This window comes from Ursus arctos, unplaced genomic scaffold, assembly GCF_023065955.2.
Source record: "Ursus arctos isolate Adak ecotype North America unplaced genomic scaffold, UrsArc2.0 scaffold_12, whole genome shotgun sequence".
In the NCBI taxonomy this organism is placed as follows: domain Eukaryota; kingdom Metazoa; phylum Chordata; class Mammalia; order Carnivora; family Ursidae; genus Ursus; species Ursus arctos.
In genome coordinates this window covers 62,332,593-62,350,027 of record NW_026622786.1, presented here as the reverse complement: position 1 = coordinate 62,350,027, position 17,435 = coordinate 62,332,593, and the positions used below count along the sequence as shown (strand labels likewise).

At 53.2% G+C, this 17,435-nt stretch overlaps 2 protein-coding genes across 3 annotated transcripts in view; both read right to left on the bottom strand.

The window, feature by feature from the left end:
• Positions 1-300: 300 nt before the first annotated feature.
• Positions 301-11,885, bottom strand: LDLRAD1 (low density lipoprotein receptor class A domain containing 1). Its single transcript, XM_057310252.1, has 8 exons — positions 11,829-11,885; positions 10,536-10,607; positions 9,168-9,281; positions 8,579-8,630; positions 6,051-6,446; positions 4,075-4,212; positions 2,185-2,313; positions 301-1,005 (listed from the first exon to the last, which is right to left on the bottom strand). Exons 1-8 carry the CDS (start codon positions 11,883-11,885, stop codon positions 857-859), a joined length of 1,107 nt encoding a protein of 368 aa, XP_057166235.1. The 3' UTR covers positions 301-856.
• Positions 11,886-12,734: 849 nt separating this feature from the next.
• The window catches only part of TMEM59 (transmembrane protein 59), a 30,402-nt gene continuing 25,701 nt past the window's right edge, over positions 12,735-17,435 (bottom strand). For both annotated transcript variants that reach the window (XM_026498037.4, XM_026498036.4), the window contains exon 8: positions 12,735-17,317. In XM_026498037.4, the coding sequence (XP_026353822.1) occupies positions 17,162-17,317 (156 nt within the window). In that variant the 3' untranslated portion in view covers positions 12,735-17,161. The remainder of the gene's footprint in view (positions 17,318-17,435) is intronic.

Sequence of the window (17,435 nt, the reverse complement as noted above, 5' to 3'; positions counted from 1 at the left end):
CTGGGCAAGTCGTTTCTTCCTCTGGGCCTCGGTTTCCTCAACTGTTTAATGGGGACACCCATCTTTGCCTGTCTGGCTGTTGTGAAGCCGGAAAGTATTCAGAGAAACGACTCATTCACTCGGGCTTCCAGGACCAAAATACAATCCCTCCCTCAGGAAATCTGGGCTGGTTGGCTGGGCAGCTGGGCACGGGGTGGGGGTGGGGGGGTGGCAGAGGGAAGAATGGGACTGACAGAAGGGCGGGGGGGCTCCTCAAGCTGCTCTTTCTCCAGCTCCGAGCCTCCCGGGTTGGCTTCCCACGGGCAGGATGGCGGGTACCCTGCCTCGTGTGCCATCTCCTGTGACCGGTCAGCCGGGCCTGCCAGGATCACCGAGGGGAGAAAAATGCGAAGGCTTCATGTGGGCCCAGCAATGTCTGTCTTAGGCACCCAAGGGGGCAGAAAGTGGCATCCACTTCACATACGTGTGCCGTCCATAAGAGCTGAACTCCTCGGCTTGGCTTTATCTTCTTTCTAAGGGGTGACAGGGTCAGGATCTGCGAGCCTGTCTGGGGGCAGAGGAACAGATTTCTGCTGTGTGGCCCAGAGACATGCCTAAAATCATGAAAGCGGATCGCCTTCATTTGTGTCCAGGAGCGGTCTGACCTGGTAGTGAGCCCCTGCCCCCGGAGGCATTCAAGGAGAGGCTGAACAACTTGAAAGCAGGAGAGGCAATTCTTATTCAGAGACAATGGTGCGCGATCCCACTAGATGATCTGGAAGCCTCCTTGCTGCCCTCATGTTCTTGCATTTGATGCTTCGATGAAGGCTTATCGGAGCCTTTCGAACCGGCCTCCCACTCTGGCCTGGGGGGCCGCTCAGGGTCCAGGACAGGAGTACTCATCAGACCAGTCGGAGCAGTGCTGCGTGTGGTCGCGGCAGAGGCTCCTGGGGACGCAGCCGCAGTACCCGAAGACAGTCGAGGGGCAGGGCCACCAGCCCGGGCCACAGGGCGGGCATGCCGTCACTGCGGGCACAGCAGAGGAGCAGCTGCTGCGTGCCGGAGCTCCCCTGGCTCCCCACAGCCCCACCCCGTCAGACACGGCTGGGCGGTATTCCTTATTCCCCTGTGGCAGAGAGAACCTAGTCTCCCCAGATCACAGGCTGTGTGGCCGCAAGCAAGTCTCTCACCCTGTCTGGGTCTCGGTTTCCTCATCGGCTCAAGATTGTTATTAAGGGAGATAAGCAAAGGACAGGCACACGGTCAGTGTTGGGATATTAATGGGAGCATATGTTCTCCCCCAGCCCCGTCCTCCCTCCCTCACCCTGACTCAGCCACACCAGCCTCCCCGAGGATGCCTCACAGACTTCCCTCCTCTGCCCTGCACCCCGGGCCTCTAGTGTGCTTCCCTGCATGCTCAGCTTCTGCCTGCTGAAACCTGTCCACTCTCTAAGGCCTGCTTGAATACCGCCTCTTCTGAGAAGTCTCCCTTGGTTCTTACCTGCACCCCTATCCCACAGAAATACCCCTCTCTAGGTCCCCAGCAAGTCCTTTTGGCCTCAGCACGATGTTAGTCCTGGGGGTAGGACACATGTTTGACTTCTGACTATCCCCCAGCAGAAGCTGGCCCAGGCCCAGCCACTACCAGTGCTCGGCACATGTTTGCTGATTGAACAATGGGGAAGAAATTGAAAGGACAGTCTGGGGCAGTGAAAGAGTTCCAGACTTGGAGTCAGGAGGCCTGGGCTTACATCCCTGCTCCTTTGCTATCACTTCTTCTATGAAGTCCCTTCTCTGCTCTGGCCTCAGTTTACCCACCTAGAAGTTTGGGGCCAGTGATTCCTGCCCTGCTTTCCTAACAGGGTGGTTGGGAGGTGCAGAGGAGAGGGGGGAAACTCATGCTGAAATCCCACTTCGGCCTTGTATGTACTCCTTGCATGACCCCCCCCCCCCGGGCCCGTTTCCTCATCTGTGCCCTTGAAGGTAGGAACCCCACCACAGAAGAGTAAGCCTCCAGAAGAAGCTACTTGGAGTGGTAGTGAGCACTCCACCACTGGAGGCATTCAAGCAGGGGTGGAGAACTTCTTCATGGTATGCAAGAAGTGGAGGCAGGAGAAACTTCTGAGAGTCTCTGGTCAAGCTCTGCCCTTTGGCCACTGCCTGGCCCCCAGCCCCAGCCTAGCCTATGCCCAGACCCCTCCCTACCTGGGCTCAATTCATCTGAGCAGTCCCCGCAGTTGTTGGCCCCATCACACTTTTGGTCTGAGTAGATCCAGAAAGACGGGTCTCCACAGCGGGCCATGAGGAAGCTGGGGAGGTTCTGGGGCATATCCCCTACAGTGGGACAGATGAAGCAGGGGGACATCCACACGTGGCCTCCAGACGTCTATCTGGAGTTGGATTGTCCTGGCCACCCTCGCTGTTGCCAAACTCAGGCTCATGAGGGTAAGGGCACAGGAGAAGTTTTCCTGGGGAGGAGGTCAAGTCAAGGGGAGGAGTATTCTTTCCCTGTCTGCCCAACAAGATGGCCAGAGAGAGGCATCTCCCTCGTTCATTCCCGGCTTAGCTCTGGGGCACGCCCGCCTCACACCATTGCTTGCACTATTCCTGCCTCTAGCAATGTCCTTTCTGACACCTCTCCAAACACTTCCAAGGCCAAACTCAAGTTCCTTCATCCCCAGGAAACCTCCTCCAACAGGAACGTAACCAGAACAAATGTGAAGACTTGCGCTTGGGTGCCAGAACGTAGAGGATGTGGGTTCACGTACTTTGTGAGAGGGGGAGTCAGAGCACTGTTCTCGAGTGGGTTCTGTGTTAGGCAGCGGTGTGAAGGGGCTACCAAAAATGAACACAAACACAAACTCAGGCCACATGAGGCCTTTGGGAGGGGAAAAGCCTTTCTTTGTCCTTTGGACTAGCCAGGGCCGGCCAGAAATGTTACAGATGCTTCTGGAGCCTGACCAAGGAGGGGGCCAAGGGCAGCTGGTATGTGTCCTATGGTGTGCTGGTGGAGTGGAGAAAACCAGCCATGAGGGGGATGACTGTAGGAGCGTGGAGTGTGGCCCTGGGAAGAGGACAGTCACGGCGGGCAAGAAAACAATCTTCAAACCCATGCCGTGCCGCCATCATGGAAGAGAGATTCAAATGTGGTTCAGATGAGGGAACAGAGTTGGAACCAATCAAGGATGCTACAGCGGGGAGCTCTAAACTCAGTCCAAGGAAGACATTTCCATGGAAACGATGTGATGAAGGAGGGGAGCAGCTACCTCAGGCTGTGGTGAGCCTCCCATCCCAGGAGTATGCAAGGAGAGGCTAGGTGGCCTCTACTGGGTTTGTTGGGAGAGGATTTGGGGATGAGCTCTGACATGGACTAGATGACCTTTGACGTCTCTTCTAGTCTAGAGGGTCCATGATGCAGTGACCCTTTCCCTATCCATTCCCCCTCCCCACCCGCTCCAGCTCACCAGACTGTCCCTCCTACACGGAAAGCGCCTAGGCCCCGTAGCCATGGCTCTCCTCTCCTGGGCACTGTCAGGTCTCTAAGGTCTGGGACTCGTTCATTCACTCATTTATTCATTCACTTGTTCCATCATCCATTCAGGAAATCTTCCCAGATACTCCTCTGCCAGGCACAGAGGCCCCCAGGTCAAGCAGACCAGGCCAGCCCTTGAGGGGTTCACAGTCAGATGGGGCTGGCAAATGTGCCAGTGTGAGTCGGGCTGGGACACAGGGAAGCAGAGGGGCTATGGGAGCCCAGAGGAGGGACCTTAACCTACTGTGAGAGGGCAGGCTTCCCGGTGGAGTGAAGCCTTGAACTCTGCCTTGAAAGATGGGTACAGGTTCTCTGGGAGTGGAGATGCGCAGGGTGAAGGCCTTCCCAGCGTGGGCACGGACGTGTGCCTGTGCCTGGGGGGTGAGGACACGTGTTCCTCGCTGAGGGGCCGTGCAGCACACGCCTGGGGACGGGAAGGCGCCCGGTCTGTTTGGGGACGCTAGAGCGTTAGTGTGGCTGCAGGGAGAACTGGAGCTGGGGGCAACCGTGACCAGGTCCTGGAGGGGCCCCGTGGGGCAGGGCAGGCCTAAGCAGGTACTCACGGCACATGGCCTCGTCCTCATCCTCGCCGTGGGCACAGGTGCGGACGCCGTCACAGACCCTGCTGGCGGGGATGCAGCTCCTCCGGTCGTGGCACAGGAAGCCCGTCCTGTTCGTCGCTGTCACGCAAGTCTGCGCCCCTGAGTTGGCCGGGGGAGACCTCAGAGGGTCAAGAGTGGTGCCACAAGGGCATCCCAAGTTCCCGCAACTCAGCCCCACGCTGAGCCGGCCCGAGGGGCTGGGGCCGCCAGGAGGATACTGGGCTGGGTGGCGACGGAGAGGAGGTCCAAGCCCCCACTCTACAGTTTGCCAGCTGTGTGACCTTGGGCCGATGACTCGACTTCTCTGGGGCTCAGATTCCTTGTTTGTACAATGGGACCAAAGCACACACCCTATGGGACTGCTGAGGAGATTAGATACAAGCTCTCGTGTGGATGACCCTAGAACACAGAAGGTGCAGAGCAACTCACGGCTCCCTCCTTTACTGAGAGCTTTCTGACGGTCTCTCAGAAGCGCCTGAGGACAGGGCTCTAGTCAACGAAGTGGTTTTGATGGTGGAGCTCCTGGTGCCGGGTCAGGTTGTCGGAAGCAATCTATTGGGGCTGGCTGGGGACCATGGTGCCACCGTCCCTGACATCTGGGGACAACTTCACGGGCTGCAGAGCACTTTGCCATTTGTATTCTATTGTTTCTCCAGATAGCTCTGTGAAGTATCATCTTTAGCCCCGCTTTATAGATGAGAAAAGTAAGGCTCAGAGAGGTGCCAGGCCCAGTCACACAGCTGATAGCCGGGCCCGCTGCCCGTGCTCTTTCCCGAGGCTGGGGCTGGCTCCCCAGTGTCCAGGCATGGTGGGCAGCTGAGAATCTTCCCTTCCATCCGGGAGCTGCCCCCCAGCCGTGCATGTGTGTATATACACGTGCATGCCGGCTGGAGACGGGCTCGGGTCTGCGCATGTGTGTTTGGGCACCCATGAACCGCCTCTCACCTCCCGGAGAAGCCTCGGCTAGTGCGGGGGGCTGAGTCTCAGAGACATTCCCACTGTCACACATACATACACACACTGACACGCATGCACACACACAGATGTGTGCACACACACTGACACGCAGACACACATGTGTACACATGGGCACATGAGTGCAATTCCTCACATGTCCACTTCTACTCGGTGCCCATGTTCTTGCACGGTGGTGTAAGGTACTGTGGATTTTACCCCTTCCCCCCTGTCCCCTTCTAGCCCCCCCCCTTGCTACAGAGCCATCTCTCAGAAATGACACCCCACCCCCAGCTGAAGCCCTGCCCATGGCGCTCTGGATGGCGACCCGTCCCCAGTACACACTTTGAGGCCCTAGGCACCCGCCCTGCCCACTGCTCGGGCCCTCGGAGCCCACCGGCCTCCTGCTGTCTCCTTCTCCTCACGTTTCCTCCCACCCCCAGGACTCTGCACCTGGTGTCCCCTGTGCCCGGGAGGCTTTTCCTGCCACCCCCTCCACTAACCATTTCCCACCTTTTCTTCATGGCCCCGCTCCCTTTCACTTCTCAAGCTGCCCACCCGACTCCTAGCCCATGTTCCAGACTCGCAGAGCCCCCATCAACACCGCCTTAATGGGCTTCTTTGATTAATGTCCATGAATCTCCGAACTATATCTCCGTGAGGCAGGGCTGCAGGTCTGCACCAGACACGGCCCTGTCCTCGGTGCTGGAGGCAGACGCATAGTTGGACGGCACCACCCAGGAAGTGCGGGGGCCGTGGGGCCCAAGGCTCGTGGCCCAGCCCAGGGGTCAGGGAAGGGCTCCTGAGGAAGGTGACGTCAGAGCTGGTCCTCTCAATAACTCATATCCCAGATGTGCAAATGGCAGCTCAGAGTCCTGTATGTGTCCATCATGGAGAAGCCAGCCACGTTAGGGCTTCTCATCACTCTGCCGTCCCCAGCCCCTCCTAGCCAGTCTGGCCCACCCTCTCTGGACCACACTGACCTGGTGTGCGCGGTGGGAGTCCAAGGATGGCGACCAGGGCGATCAGGGCTGCGAGAGTCACCAGCAGGAGCAGCAAGAAGGCCGAGAGGCAGGCACCCTGGCGCGAGCAGCAGAGGGGGCCGCAGCCTACGTGTGGGGCGGGAAACCAGTGGCGGATCCCCCTTGCCTGCCCAGGCCACCCCCACCTGCAGGGCTGGGGGCAGGGAGGGCTCCTTGGTGGAGGGGGCTCCGGAGGCTGCCATGATGCTCCTGGTCCTGTCTGTGGGCCCACCTCCACCAAGCGCCCGTCCCCCGCCCTGGCCAGTGGCTGGTGAGCACCAGTCGAGATGAGCGTTCGGGTCTCTGCTCCACAGCCCGCACCCCGCTGTCCTCTTTGGAGGACTTCTCCTTGGGAGGCTGGGAGAATCGGACACCTGTTTAGTGAGCCGCTGCCTGGGGAAAAGCTAACGCAGGCCCTTCGTAGCGATTACTTCCATTTTTCAAAAACCTTTATTTTATAGTTGAGGAAACTGAGGCTCAGGGAGGAAAAGGTCCAGGTCACCTCGCGCAGAGCTGGGACGCGAGTCGAAGCCAAAACCTGGGCCCTTTGAACGATGCCAACGGACTGTCCCTTCTGGAACCAGCCAGGATGCTGGTTGGACTCTGAGCTGGACCACACTGAGAAGGCACTTTACTTCTCTATGCCTGTTTCCTCACGTGGAAAAGGGGGGGTCATAATATCGACCTTAGGGTTGTTGAGAGGTTAAACTAAGCTAGGTAACCGTGGTTGGCACATAGTGCTCTAAAGGTTTTAGCTATTATTCGTGTTTATTGAGGACCTACTATGTGCCTGGCTGTATCCTAAGCACCGTGGAAATAACAATGAGAGGAGACGTCTGCTCCTTTAACTTACCTTGCTCCTTTAATTTTTGCCTGCTCGCAAAAATAATGAAAGAAAGCTTTATGAAGGACCTATGAGGCATCCTGCTGTGCAGAGGACAGAAGGACAGTCACAGCGCTGGTCCCTACCCCCTGGACGCTTGCTGTTGCCCTTAGAGGACAAGGCATGGACGGGGAAAGGGAGAGTGTGGGCGCCACTGCTGTCTTCGTTTATCTCAGAGGAAGGGGCGGCCGGGTCTCAGGCGTCTGTGGGTCTCCAGGGTCCGGCCCAGAGGCAGGGCCCCCAGTAGGTGTTTTGTGACTACTGTGACCCAGATATCCAGGAGACACGGGAAGGCGCCCAGTTCAGGTGAGTTCAGGGCAGTCCCTCCGATCCGCTCCCGTGTGCAGAGCTGCCCTCTCTGCTTGGCTGCCCGGCAGACCCGCACCTGGACACCAGCAGCTCCTTCCCGGTGCGAGTGTCAAGAAAGCGTGAGCGAGATGCCGCGGGTGCCGGAAGGAGGGGTGTCGCAGCGCGGGCGGGATTTCCAGGGGCAGGGGAGGGAGGGTGCCGGGGAAGGCGAAGGCCTGGCGCCGGGCGCGTGGGGGACTGAGCTGGAAACCCCCCCCCCCCCCAACGGTGCCGGTCGGTGGCTCCCTGGTCCTCACCGGCAGACAGAGGGCCGGCTCAGGTAACCCGGGAGACGGCGCGGGCATTCCCGCAGCAGCTGCTCCAGTGTGCGCAGCGCAGGCTGTGGGCGGGGTGTCCCGGGAGGGACCTGAGACGGGACTGGCGGCGCCGGGGCCCTTCGGAGCTCCGAGGCCCTTGGGCGCCGGCCCTCCCTGGACAGATGGGGGAAGGGGGCCATTTGCGCCCGACCACGCCCAGCAGGAGCCGGACTGGGAAATCAACGCCCGCGGAGCAAGGAACGAAGGCACAGGGCTTTGCCAGCGTGGAACCCCGACTTGAATTTGAACTCCATCCACCTCTCCCACCTCCCAGCTGTGCGGGATCCCAGTTTGGCCAAGCTCCCCAAACTCCCTGAGCCTCAGCTGCCTCATCTGTTATTGTCCCCAAACAGGACCCCTTCTCAGAGCCGTCCTGGGATTAAAAGAGGCCACACGCTGCCAGGCACAGACTAGGGCAGGGTGGGGGGTGATCCTTTATAGCTATTATTATTGTTATCTACCTCTGGTTCTGTTCCTTATGGACAAATGTGGACCACGACAGGGCATACAGTAGATGCTCAATAAATGTGCGTGAAGGCAGAGCGGGCTGTCCTAGGTGCATGGTGAGTCAGTGGCACACTGCAGGTGCTAACTAAGAATGTGTGACCCTGCCTACTTTATCCCGCAGAGGTCCAGAGAATGGCCCAGGGCACCCACTGAGTCAGGGATTTGGCTCCGGGGCTCTTTAGGTCACTGTGGGCACCGTATGTGGTGCAGGGTGTGCGGCTGGCAGCACGAATGGGCACTCAACAAATGCATGGAGAGAAAGAACAGGCCTCTTAAGCAGTGACTGCCAGCCCGGCGGCCGGGAAGCTGGGAGCAGACGATGTCAGTGTGGGGCAGAAGTCTGAGGGACACTGGGGGCCTTAGGGAGCCCTGTTCATGCCTCTGTGGCAGCGGCCCAGCCTCCAGGAGCCCCACCTGGGAGCTCCGTCCTTTACCTTCCCCTCCGGGCAGGGCTTTGGCTCCAGCAGCATTGTCATTGCCGTCTCCCTGCCCAAGAGAACAGAGTGAGGGGTGCGCTTAGGTGGGCTGAGGGCCAGCCTCTGGGAGCCAGATGGAAGGGGCTTTCAAAAGAGTCAAGGAGAGCCTTGCGTGGGCTCATGGGCTCCACACATGCCGGTTTGCTGAGCGTCTCAACCCCATCACGCCCGCTTCGTGATTCCACCCCTTCGCCTGGACCGTGCCCTCTCCCCGCAATGCCCTTCTCCTCACTGTCCGCTTGGCAAACATTCATCCTTCAAACGTGCTCAGGCTCGTCCTTGGAGGGGCTTTCCTTGATGCCCCCTCCCATAATGCTGACTGCTCCCTCCCCTGGCCTCCTGTCCACCTGGCTTCTCTGTCCCCCTTCCAGCGCTCACCACCCGAACTGTGCTGCTGGTTCACCTGCTGGGACCCCTACAACCTTGGAGGGAGCCTCCAGAGCAAGGGAGACCTGGGCCACCTCAGTGCCTCCCCTCTTTACATAAGCCCACTCTTCACCCCGGGATTGGTTCCCCCAGGCCCGGAGCCATTTAAATCAGCTCTTACCTGGGGGAAGATTTTGTTCATGTCTCCGGCCTCCAGCTGCCAGCTCCAGCCGCCTGGCACTGGGCCCCGTGCAGAGAACTCAGCACAGGTTCCTGCCCCGTCTCCAGGGGCAGCCTGGCGGAGGGAGGACGTGAGGCCTGGCCTGGCCACACCCTCCCTGCGGACAGTCCCCTCCCAGCACCAGCCTGGCCCTTCCCTCTGCCCTCTGATGGAACACTCCAAGGTTGGAATCCTCGGGCCCACATTACCGACAAAGAGCCTGAGGTTCAGAGAGGAAGAAACTGCCCCCAGGTCACACAGTAGGGAGGGGGAAGCAGCGTTCGGACCTGCTTTTTCCTCCCCATCAGTAGTGAGACTGGGGGATCTCAGGCACCTCAGCTGCATGAAGATCCAGGCAGAAATATCCAGAATTAATGTCCTAGTGGCTAAAAAACAGGAATCATTTTCTTATTGTTCTATTCAATTTAATAGGTCATCTATGTGGAGGGAATATGCCTTTTCCACTAAGATGATAAAGCAAATAAAAATTTAAATTATTTTCTTTTCAGAAGTGGCCAGGTGCCTTTTCATCTTTCAGGAGGTGGTGCCCGTGATGGGGGAGGGCGGGCGGGTTGCTCCCCTGAATAACCCTTGCTGCCCACCCCACAGGCTACAGCCTCATCCCACTGCTGAGGAGACCAAGGCCCTGGGAGCCCAAGGGACTGGGTGGGGGACCACAGGAGGAGAGGTGTCCACCTCAGAACTGAGTGCGGGGCCTCCAGGGAGGGTCCCTCTGCAGCCTGCCTCTGAGGCCAGGAGTTGTCTACCCTGTGACTGGCCTTCTGTGTCGCGTTGGGATATGAACTACTGGATCCGCTGAGGTGGGGGCGGGATGGGTCGATGCAGGAGCAGCCGTCCCCCCACCCCCACCCCAGGCAGCAGCCCTGGAAGAGCTCAACCCTCGGCCGAGAGAACGTGTTCTTCCCAGGGCCCTGCCGCTGGCGCAGGGGTGGGCAAGTTCCTCTCCTTCTGTGAGCCTTGATTCCCTCGTCCATAAAATGGAAGTCTTAGACTAGATGAAGGGGGCGTCTTGGGGACTCCTATAATCGGACCATAAGAGCAGATTGGGAGTAGGTTTAATTGGGAGTGATCCCTGGAAATGCCCGCTGGGGTGTGAGGGACGTGAGATCGGGAAGGGAAGGACCCCATAACAGGCATGGGATCAAGCACATTCCCGTGATGCCCACATGGAACCTTCTCCTGCCAAGGAATTCGAGGAGCCAGGGGAGAAGACACGCCTCCGAACTACCCCACCTGAAGGTGAGGGCACGGGGGTATCTGCTTGCCAGCTCTTTCTAGTCACCGGCTGAGAACCGCCGGCGGCATTACCTGCGGGCTCCGCTGGCCTGTCGTAGGCGAAGAGCTGCCAGTGTCGGCAGAGGCAAGACGGGCTGATGTGCCCTGAAGTGGAACGGGTTGAGGAGTGTGGGCAGGACACCCCCAGCATCTGCCAAAGATGCTACCTAGATTTCAGCTTGTACGTCAGCGGCAATCGATGGAACACGGGGTTCGGGATTCTGAGATCAGGACTCGGGGTTTTGTGATTGACTAGAGATGTCTACCATGGGTTCCCTTGGGCAACCCTGCTGAGCTGCCTTGGCCTTGGCTCGGGCCAGCCAGGTACACTTCTAGCAAGAGCGGGACCTTTGGTGCTGATAGTCCTAAGGGTCCCCCACCGCTAGCTCTGTGACCTCTGAGCTATAACCTCTCTGAGCTTCAGCTTTCTCTTCTGCTCTCTAAACTTCTTTTCTGTTCGTTCCTGGAGAAAGGCGGTGCCCCAATAAAAGGCCCTCTCTGTTCTCCCCACTCAATACCCAACCCCATGCCAGGTCTCCTCTGCCTATTTGCTCTAACCTCTCCCTTCTTCCCTTCTTTCCTCCCCTGGAAAAAAAAAAAAGTCCCCAAAACTTATTACGGAAAAGTAGGAAGAATCAGGTAACAGATAATCATGTATCTACCCTCCAGAGTTAACAAATGTTAAGATTTAGTCACTTTTGCTTTAGACTTTTTTCCTATTAAGTTTAGCAAAATCTCCCCAGTTGTATTCCCTTCCTTCTCTCCCCAGAGTCAGCCAGTTTCCCGAAAATGCCGTGGACGCTTCCAGGAGCTGCTGCTCTCTCTAGACACACAGACACACACAGAGTCACATGGTAGGGGAGCCTGGATTGTGGCAGGATTTGCCACGCCGCTCTGCCGGGTGGCCATACCAATCTGCACTCACATTAGCAGTGTGTGAGAGCTTCTGTCTTCCACGTCCCCAGCCTGAAAGTGGTCAGACTGACACCTGCGTCTGTCTGGTAGGTGCGAAATGGCATCTTCGGGTGCGGGTGGTTTCATTTGTACGTCTCTAGTAATTACTATTGCTACCACCAATCACTGACGATGATTGAACACTTACTTTTACCATATGCTTAATGTTTGTTAACTCCTTTAGTCCTCCCAGCCACCGGATATGGGGACTATACTCTTCATTTTACAGATGAGAAAACTGAGGCACAGAGACATTAAGTTACTTGCCCAAGGTTCCCAGTTGAAGAGGCAGAGCCAGGGTACAGATCTGGCTGGCTGAGAAGTTCACACCCTACCTGTACCTACACCTTACTTCTCTAGTATGTTCCTCACGCCAGCAGCATCTGCATCATCTGAGAGCAGGGCAGACCTGGGGTCTCGAACCCGCATCTTGACAAGATCCTCAGGAGATTCAAATGGAGAGCCTTGCTCGACCCCGTGCTATTGTGCTGCCCTTTTGTATATATTGGTCTAAATCCATCTTTTGTGCCCAGAACCAAGTAAAAATCTCACTTGTGAAGCCTTGACTCTCCCTCCCTCCCCGGATTTGCCTTTCCCTATGTGCCTTACCGTCTGGGGCTCTGTCTTGGCCCGGCTGTGGCTAGGGGAGACCCTCTGGACATGAGATCTGCCAACCTCAGCTTGTCAGATGGACCTGGGTCTTCATCCCAACTCTGCCAAATCAGTATTAATTTAAGGGGGCAAGTCACAGCCTCTTGACATCCATGTCCTCATCTGGAGAACGAAGACAAGAACACTCGCCTCAGAGCCCTATGGTTAGAATGAAGTAAGTGCATGTATGTGAAAATGTTCTGCTCCCTTTGGGGGCGCAATATTGTTTCTGGAGGCCTTGGTTTGTTTACAATTACAGAGAGCTGCTAGGATGCTTCTTAGTCCGGGGCCCAACGCTGGGTTAGAGAATGCTAACGGGCACCACCATTAGATGGACCCAGGGACCTCCTTCCAGACCTGCCTGGGGGTGAGGCCTGTCCCTGCCTCAGCACTTATCCCTCCTCCCCTAGGCCTCCCAGAACGTGGGAGGTGCCTCTACTCTCTCAGACTGTCGGCTCAACTCTAGAATGGAGGTGGTGGGTCCCAGCCCGCTTTCCTAAAGGAATGTTCTAAGTGCCCATTTAAGGGGATGGTGAGACTGCTCTAAAGGGCTTGGCGGAGGGCACGGACAAACACCATCACGACAGATCTAAGCAGACGCTTTTACAAGATAGCATTACAATACTGTTTAACGCACATGATCCAGATTTTATTGACGTTCACAGACTTATGCGTTATGAATCAACAGATGCAGGGCTCCGGCAATGACTGCATGACAGTATATCTTGAGGTAACATCATCCAGCTTTTGTTGTCTAATTAATCAGTTGCTGATTTCTTTCCACCCAAGCCTTCAATTATTGCTGTCCCAATGTTGCAGAACAATTCAAGTATAAAAAGCACACAGGAAACAGTAACCAAAAAAAACAAAGGCCCAAATAATTTAGAATTGAACAAGCAAACAAAAATACTTTGCTCCTAAGATGACAAAGTAAAACTGTTTGTGAACTAACTGGAATTGAAATAAAAACTTAAAAAAAAATGACAAAAGTTAGACAACCTCTAGATGAGGGGTTTAGTGTACTTGGATGGGAAAAAATAAATCTTTATATTCACTACCTTCTAACTGAAATGCAGCATTTCCTTCAACTGTGCATGTAGGCCCCAATCGACAGTCTAGGAGCAGAACCGGCGACTTTGTCACCAGTAGAAACCACAGAGATTCAGACATCACATTACAACTGTTGCAGGTATTTCGAAATAACAACTTGAAATCACTTTGGAATTACAGAGGTTCTAGAACTATCACTAGACCTTAATTTATGTGTTAATGAAGAAATACATATATACACAACCACTACATTTAAGAGATATCTTAATAACTCTATTTTAACATAATTAGTCTCCTTTTCAGTCCTTCATATCTAGTGTTATGCATCTGAACACATGATTCTGAGGAGTCCACAGGCTTCACCAGATTGCCAAAAAGGTCCATGGTGGGAAAAAGGTTATGAACACCTGCTCTCAACAAGTCCTCAACATCACAGGAAGAGAACACTAAATCGTGAAGTACGTGGAGATGACTTCAACAATCACGAATTTGAGAAAAGGTATATCAACTGCTTCCCAATCTAATTATTGCAAGGAGTCGGAAAATCCGGATTGTACAAGCTAGCTTCTCACAGAAGCCTGCATTTTCCACTGTTTCACTCTTTTATCCCTATTACTGCACATACTTCCACCCCCGGACTCTAGTTTGGAACAAGTAGTCAAGGAAAGAAAGATTAAAAAGGTCGCTCAGATGTTGATGATACGCAAGCGTAAACATGACAATCTTAGCAACCAGACACCCGGTGAGCGGGGCTCAGGAGACACTGGCTTCGTAGAGGCTGGGCTGGCAAACCTGGAATTTGAGCATGGTGATAAGCTGACCGAGCACTGTGGTTTAAAAATTTAGCCCCACATAAATCTGGTAAGAAACTTGGTCTCCACAGAACAGCCTTCCCAGTCTGCTTGGCAACACTAAGATCGTGACCAGGACCCAGAGACAAGTCCTGGGATTTACCATCCAAACAGTAATGTGGAGGGATAGAGACACTTATAGATAAGGGCTCAGAAATACATGTGAAGTAAAATGAAACAGTATTGGGCATTAAAAACAAAAGAAGTCTGGGAAGGGAATGGAGTTTCCCATTTCAGTGTGGCTGGAGAAGTATATACTTTAATAGATCCTAGAGGTTACTACGGAACTGAGATCTTCGGCTTCTGAACTTGCCCTTCTGGTCTATCCTCCACCCTGCTGTCAAGTGAATGGTTCTAAGACACTGTAACTCTCTTGCTTAAAACCTTCCTATGGCTTCCGCTGTGCTCAGATCAAGTGCAGGGTTTATAAGGGCCTCTATTCCCCTGCGTGCCCAGCCACATCCGTTGCTATGCTTTTGCGCGCTCCATCGCAACCTGCTTACGATTTGCTGCGCCCACCCTCGAGCATCTAGCCTGCGAGCACGCTGCTCCCACTGCCTGCAGTACGTCTTTGACTCCCCCGCTCCTCCAGGTTTAAGCTTGGCTACTACTTCCTCCTATAGGTCCTCCCATGGCACTCTATGCTTATCTGGCCATAGGCCCTATCACATTAATAGTCTGTCTCCTTCCCCAGATTTTGAGCCACCAGTCTTGTTTGTTGCTGAAGTTCTATCACCCAGCACGGGGCCTGAGACTCAGGCTATCAAGCGGTTGTTGGATAGACTGTGAATCTGGAACACAATATGTGCGCAAACTCCCCGCCATGGTGGTATGCGGACTCAGGCGAGACTTGTTTTATAGTTTGCTCCAAAAGTGAGGGGGAGGCTAGTTGGTTAATTTTATCAGAAAAGGTTTAGAAACCTCTAGATCAATAATTCCCAATATGTGTCCTAAGGTACTTAAGAGCCCATAAAAATCGTTAACAGCTATTTTATATATTTCAGAAATAAAATGGAAATGGCATATATATCTAAGACAAAGCCACACCAGGAACAAAGTTGTTTGCATTTGGTGGGCTATCAGAGTAACAAAGGTTTCACATGACCAGCAGTTCAGGTTGGCTGATAATGCCTCATAGAAATAAGGACCTTAGGCGTCTGGGAGGTTTGACCCAGAGACTCGAGGGTCTTGACAATTTGCCTAGGACCAAGGTAAGGTTCGCAAGAAGATGCTGTGTGGTAGGAAAGCAGGTGCCACCTGTCTCACGGAGAACAAGTGAAGAGGGACCCATCCAAGAAGGGCTAAACTTTGAAAGGACTGGTTTTGTTGCTCGTGTTGGAATTTCAAGTCAACATTTTTACACTTATGCATTTTTAGGGAGGGGATGAGTTTTTTGTTTAAAGTGAAACTCTTTTTGAAAATGTCAGTCTGGTTTAATCATGCTAAACTAAAAAAGGCAGAACACGAAAATTGGAGTGCCCACTAAATGACACGAATGACTGGGTACTCCCACATGTATGGAATTGTCTCGTGAACAAGAGGGGAAAGTGTGTCTAAACTTGAATCAGGACTTCCAAGAGGAATGAGTGTCTCAGGGGTACGTCATTTGAGAAGCAAAGAGAAACAAAACCAAGGGAAGGGGGGAGAATCTAGGACAATTATCCAGTCGCTCCTTGTCTAGGCTTTACTTTGCACTGTGTTAGAGGGCAGGCCTTTCCTCACAGCGAGCTCCCAGGCTCCCCTGCACGTGCAGCACTTCGCACATCTGCCCCTCGTTGGGTGCGTTACTGTTAAGCCTGTGCTCGGTTAAGGGACATAGTGTGTATCATGGGCGGGGGGGGGATAAGACTTTTTTTTTTAGGTGACTCCAATCTTTGCCTCATGTTTTTCAACTGTTCTCTCACAAGAAATAAGAAAGAGACAATGATGGCTTGAAGACTGCCCAGTAATTCCTTCCCTCTTCCCCTTCTGGATGTGTGCACATACTTTCAAACCCTCTATCTTCCAAATCTAGACAAACTCTTTAAAAAACCCAAACCTATCATTTTGTGACCAAAGTATTACTTGCTTAGTTAACTGTGTTTCCTCCGGACTCCGAGAAAGCCGACGGCCCGGCTGTCGGGTAAGGCTGTGACCCCCCGCGGTCAGGCCGCTCTACTGCCCGCGCCAGCAATGGCCCCGTGAGTCAGGAAAGCACTGCTCTGCAACGTTCTGTAACATTTCCTGCCGTAAGGACACTGAATCGTGTTGAGATTGCGGTGTACTGTGTCACCTAATGTCACTCTTACTTTTAAATCTGCATTACTGTAGGTTAAAGGAATGATAACAAGTTTTTGCCAAGTGAAATCTATACTTAATTCTGCATCACAAGAGTCAAATTCTTATTGTCAACATGAAAATTTTTCTCTGAAAATAACTTACACATGATATGCTTTCTAACAGAGAAAAACAGTGCTTTGGAAAGACTCATCCAACAAAAATTCTACAGCCTAACAAAGTAACACAAAACACACTTCTTAGAGGGTCACCTTTGCTTCATTTTGTCTCTGACCCCTCCGTTATACAGCAATAGGCCAGACATTTCATCATTCTTCTCTGGCTGGGGGGTGAAAGGAACGATCTGGAAAATCAGGAGTTATATTAACTCGAATTTCAGCACATAATTATTCAAATAAAATTTTAATGATTTCAGTCAATACAACTGAAAGTGTAGTGTCATTAAAGGGCATTTCCTGCTAAATTTCAAAATACAGGTTGTGGGCAATTTCTGAGCAAAAGCATCAAATCCTATTGAGCATTCAGTTTATTAACTAAGATGACAGACAGACAGTATTCTGGCAGGAGGTGGGGAGGAGCAATGATCAGCTCACAGAATTTGGCCAAGAAAGAAAAAAACAAAAACAATGTAAATAATAAAACAGCTACAGGTATTAGTAAAATAAAAATGCAATTCCAAATAGCCATCTCTTAAATTATTAGAAAAGAAATTACAGATAAAGTTACAGCAAATACAGTCTTCACAGATTTGGGTAACTTTATTTGCATTTTATAGTGATTTTTAAGCCCTATCCAATGAAACCATCTTTAGAAGCTCTATGAGGAATGAAAATTTAGATGTCTATTACCCTTACTTTAAAAAAGAAAAAAAAAAGCTTAAATTTCTGAATGAGCAAGATTCACTTTTGTAGGTAGAGGCCCTGCTTCTTCGTGGTCTTCAGCTTTAGATCTAACAACCACAAGAGAAGAAGATGGATATCTGTTTAGCTTTTGTTCATTCACAAACTCCAAGTCACCATAGATACTCAGCTTCTGCAAAAGAAAATCAATGCACATTAACGACTGGAGTAGTTAAGAACCCTCTCTGAGTATGTCTTCAAATAACAATGTAATCTACAGGTATTTGGTAAAACAAAACAAACACTCTATA

What these genes read in the sequence shown, in the direction of transcription:
- LDLRAD1 (XM_057310252.1), bottom strand. Translation starts at nt 11,885, where the DNA reads ATGCGGGTTCGAGACCCCAGGTCTGCCCTGCTCTCAGATGATGCAGAT. An exon ending in AGCCCTGCCCGGAGGGGAAG is followed by an intron (nt 6,447 to 8,578) that starts GTAAAGGACGGA and finishes CGATTCTCCCAG; the next exon opens with CCTCCCAAGGAGAAGTCCTC. An exon ending in TGAGGACGAGGCCATGTGCC is followed by an intron (nt 2,314 to 4,074) that starts GTGAGTACCTGC and finishes GTCCCACTGTAG; the next exon opens with GGGATATGCCCCAGAACCTC.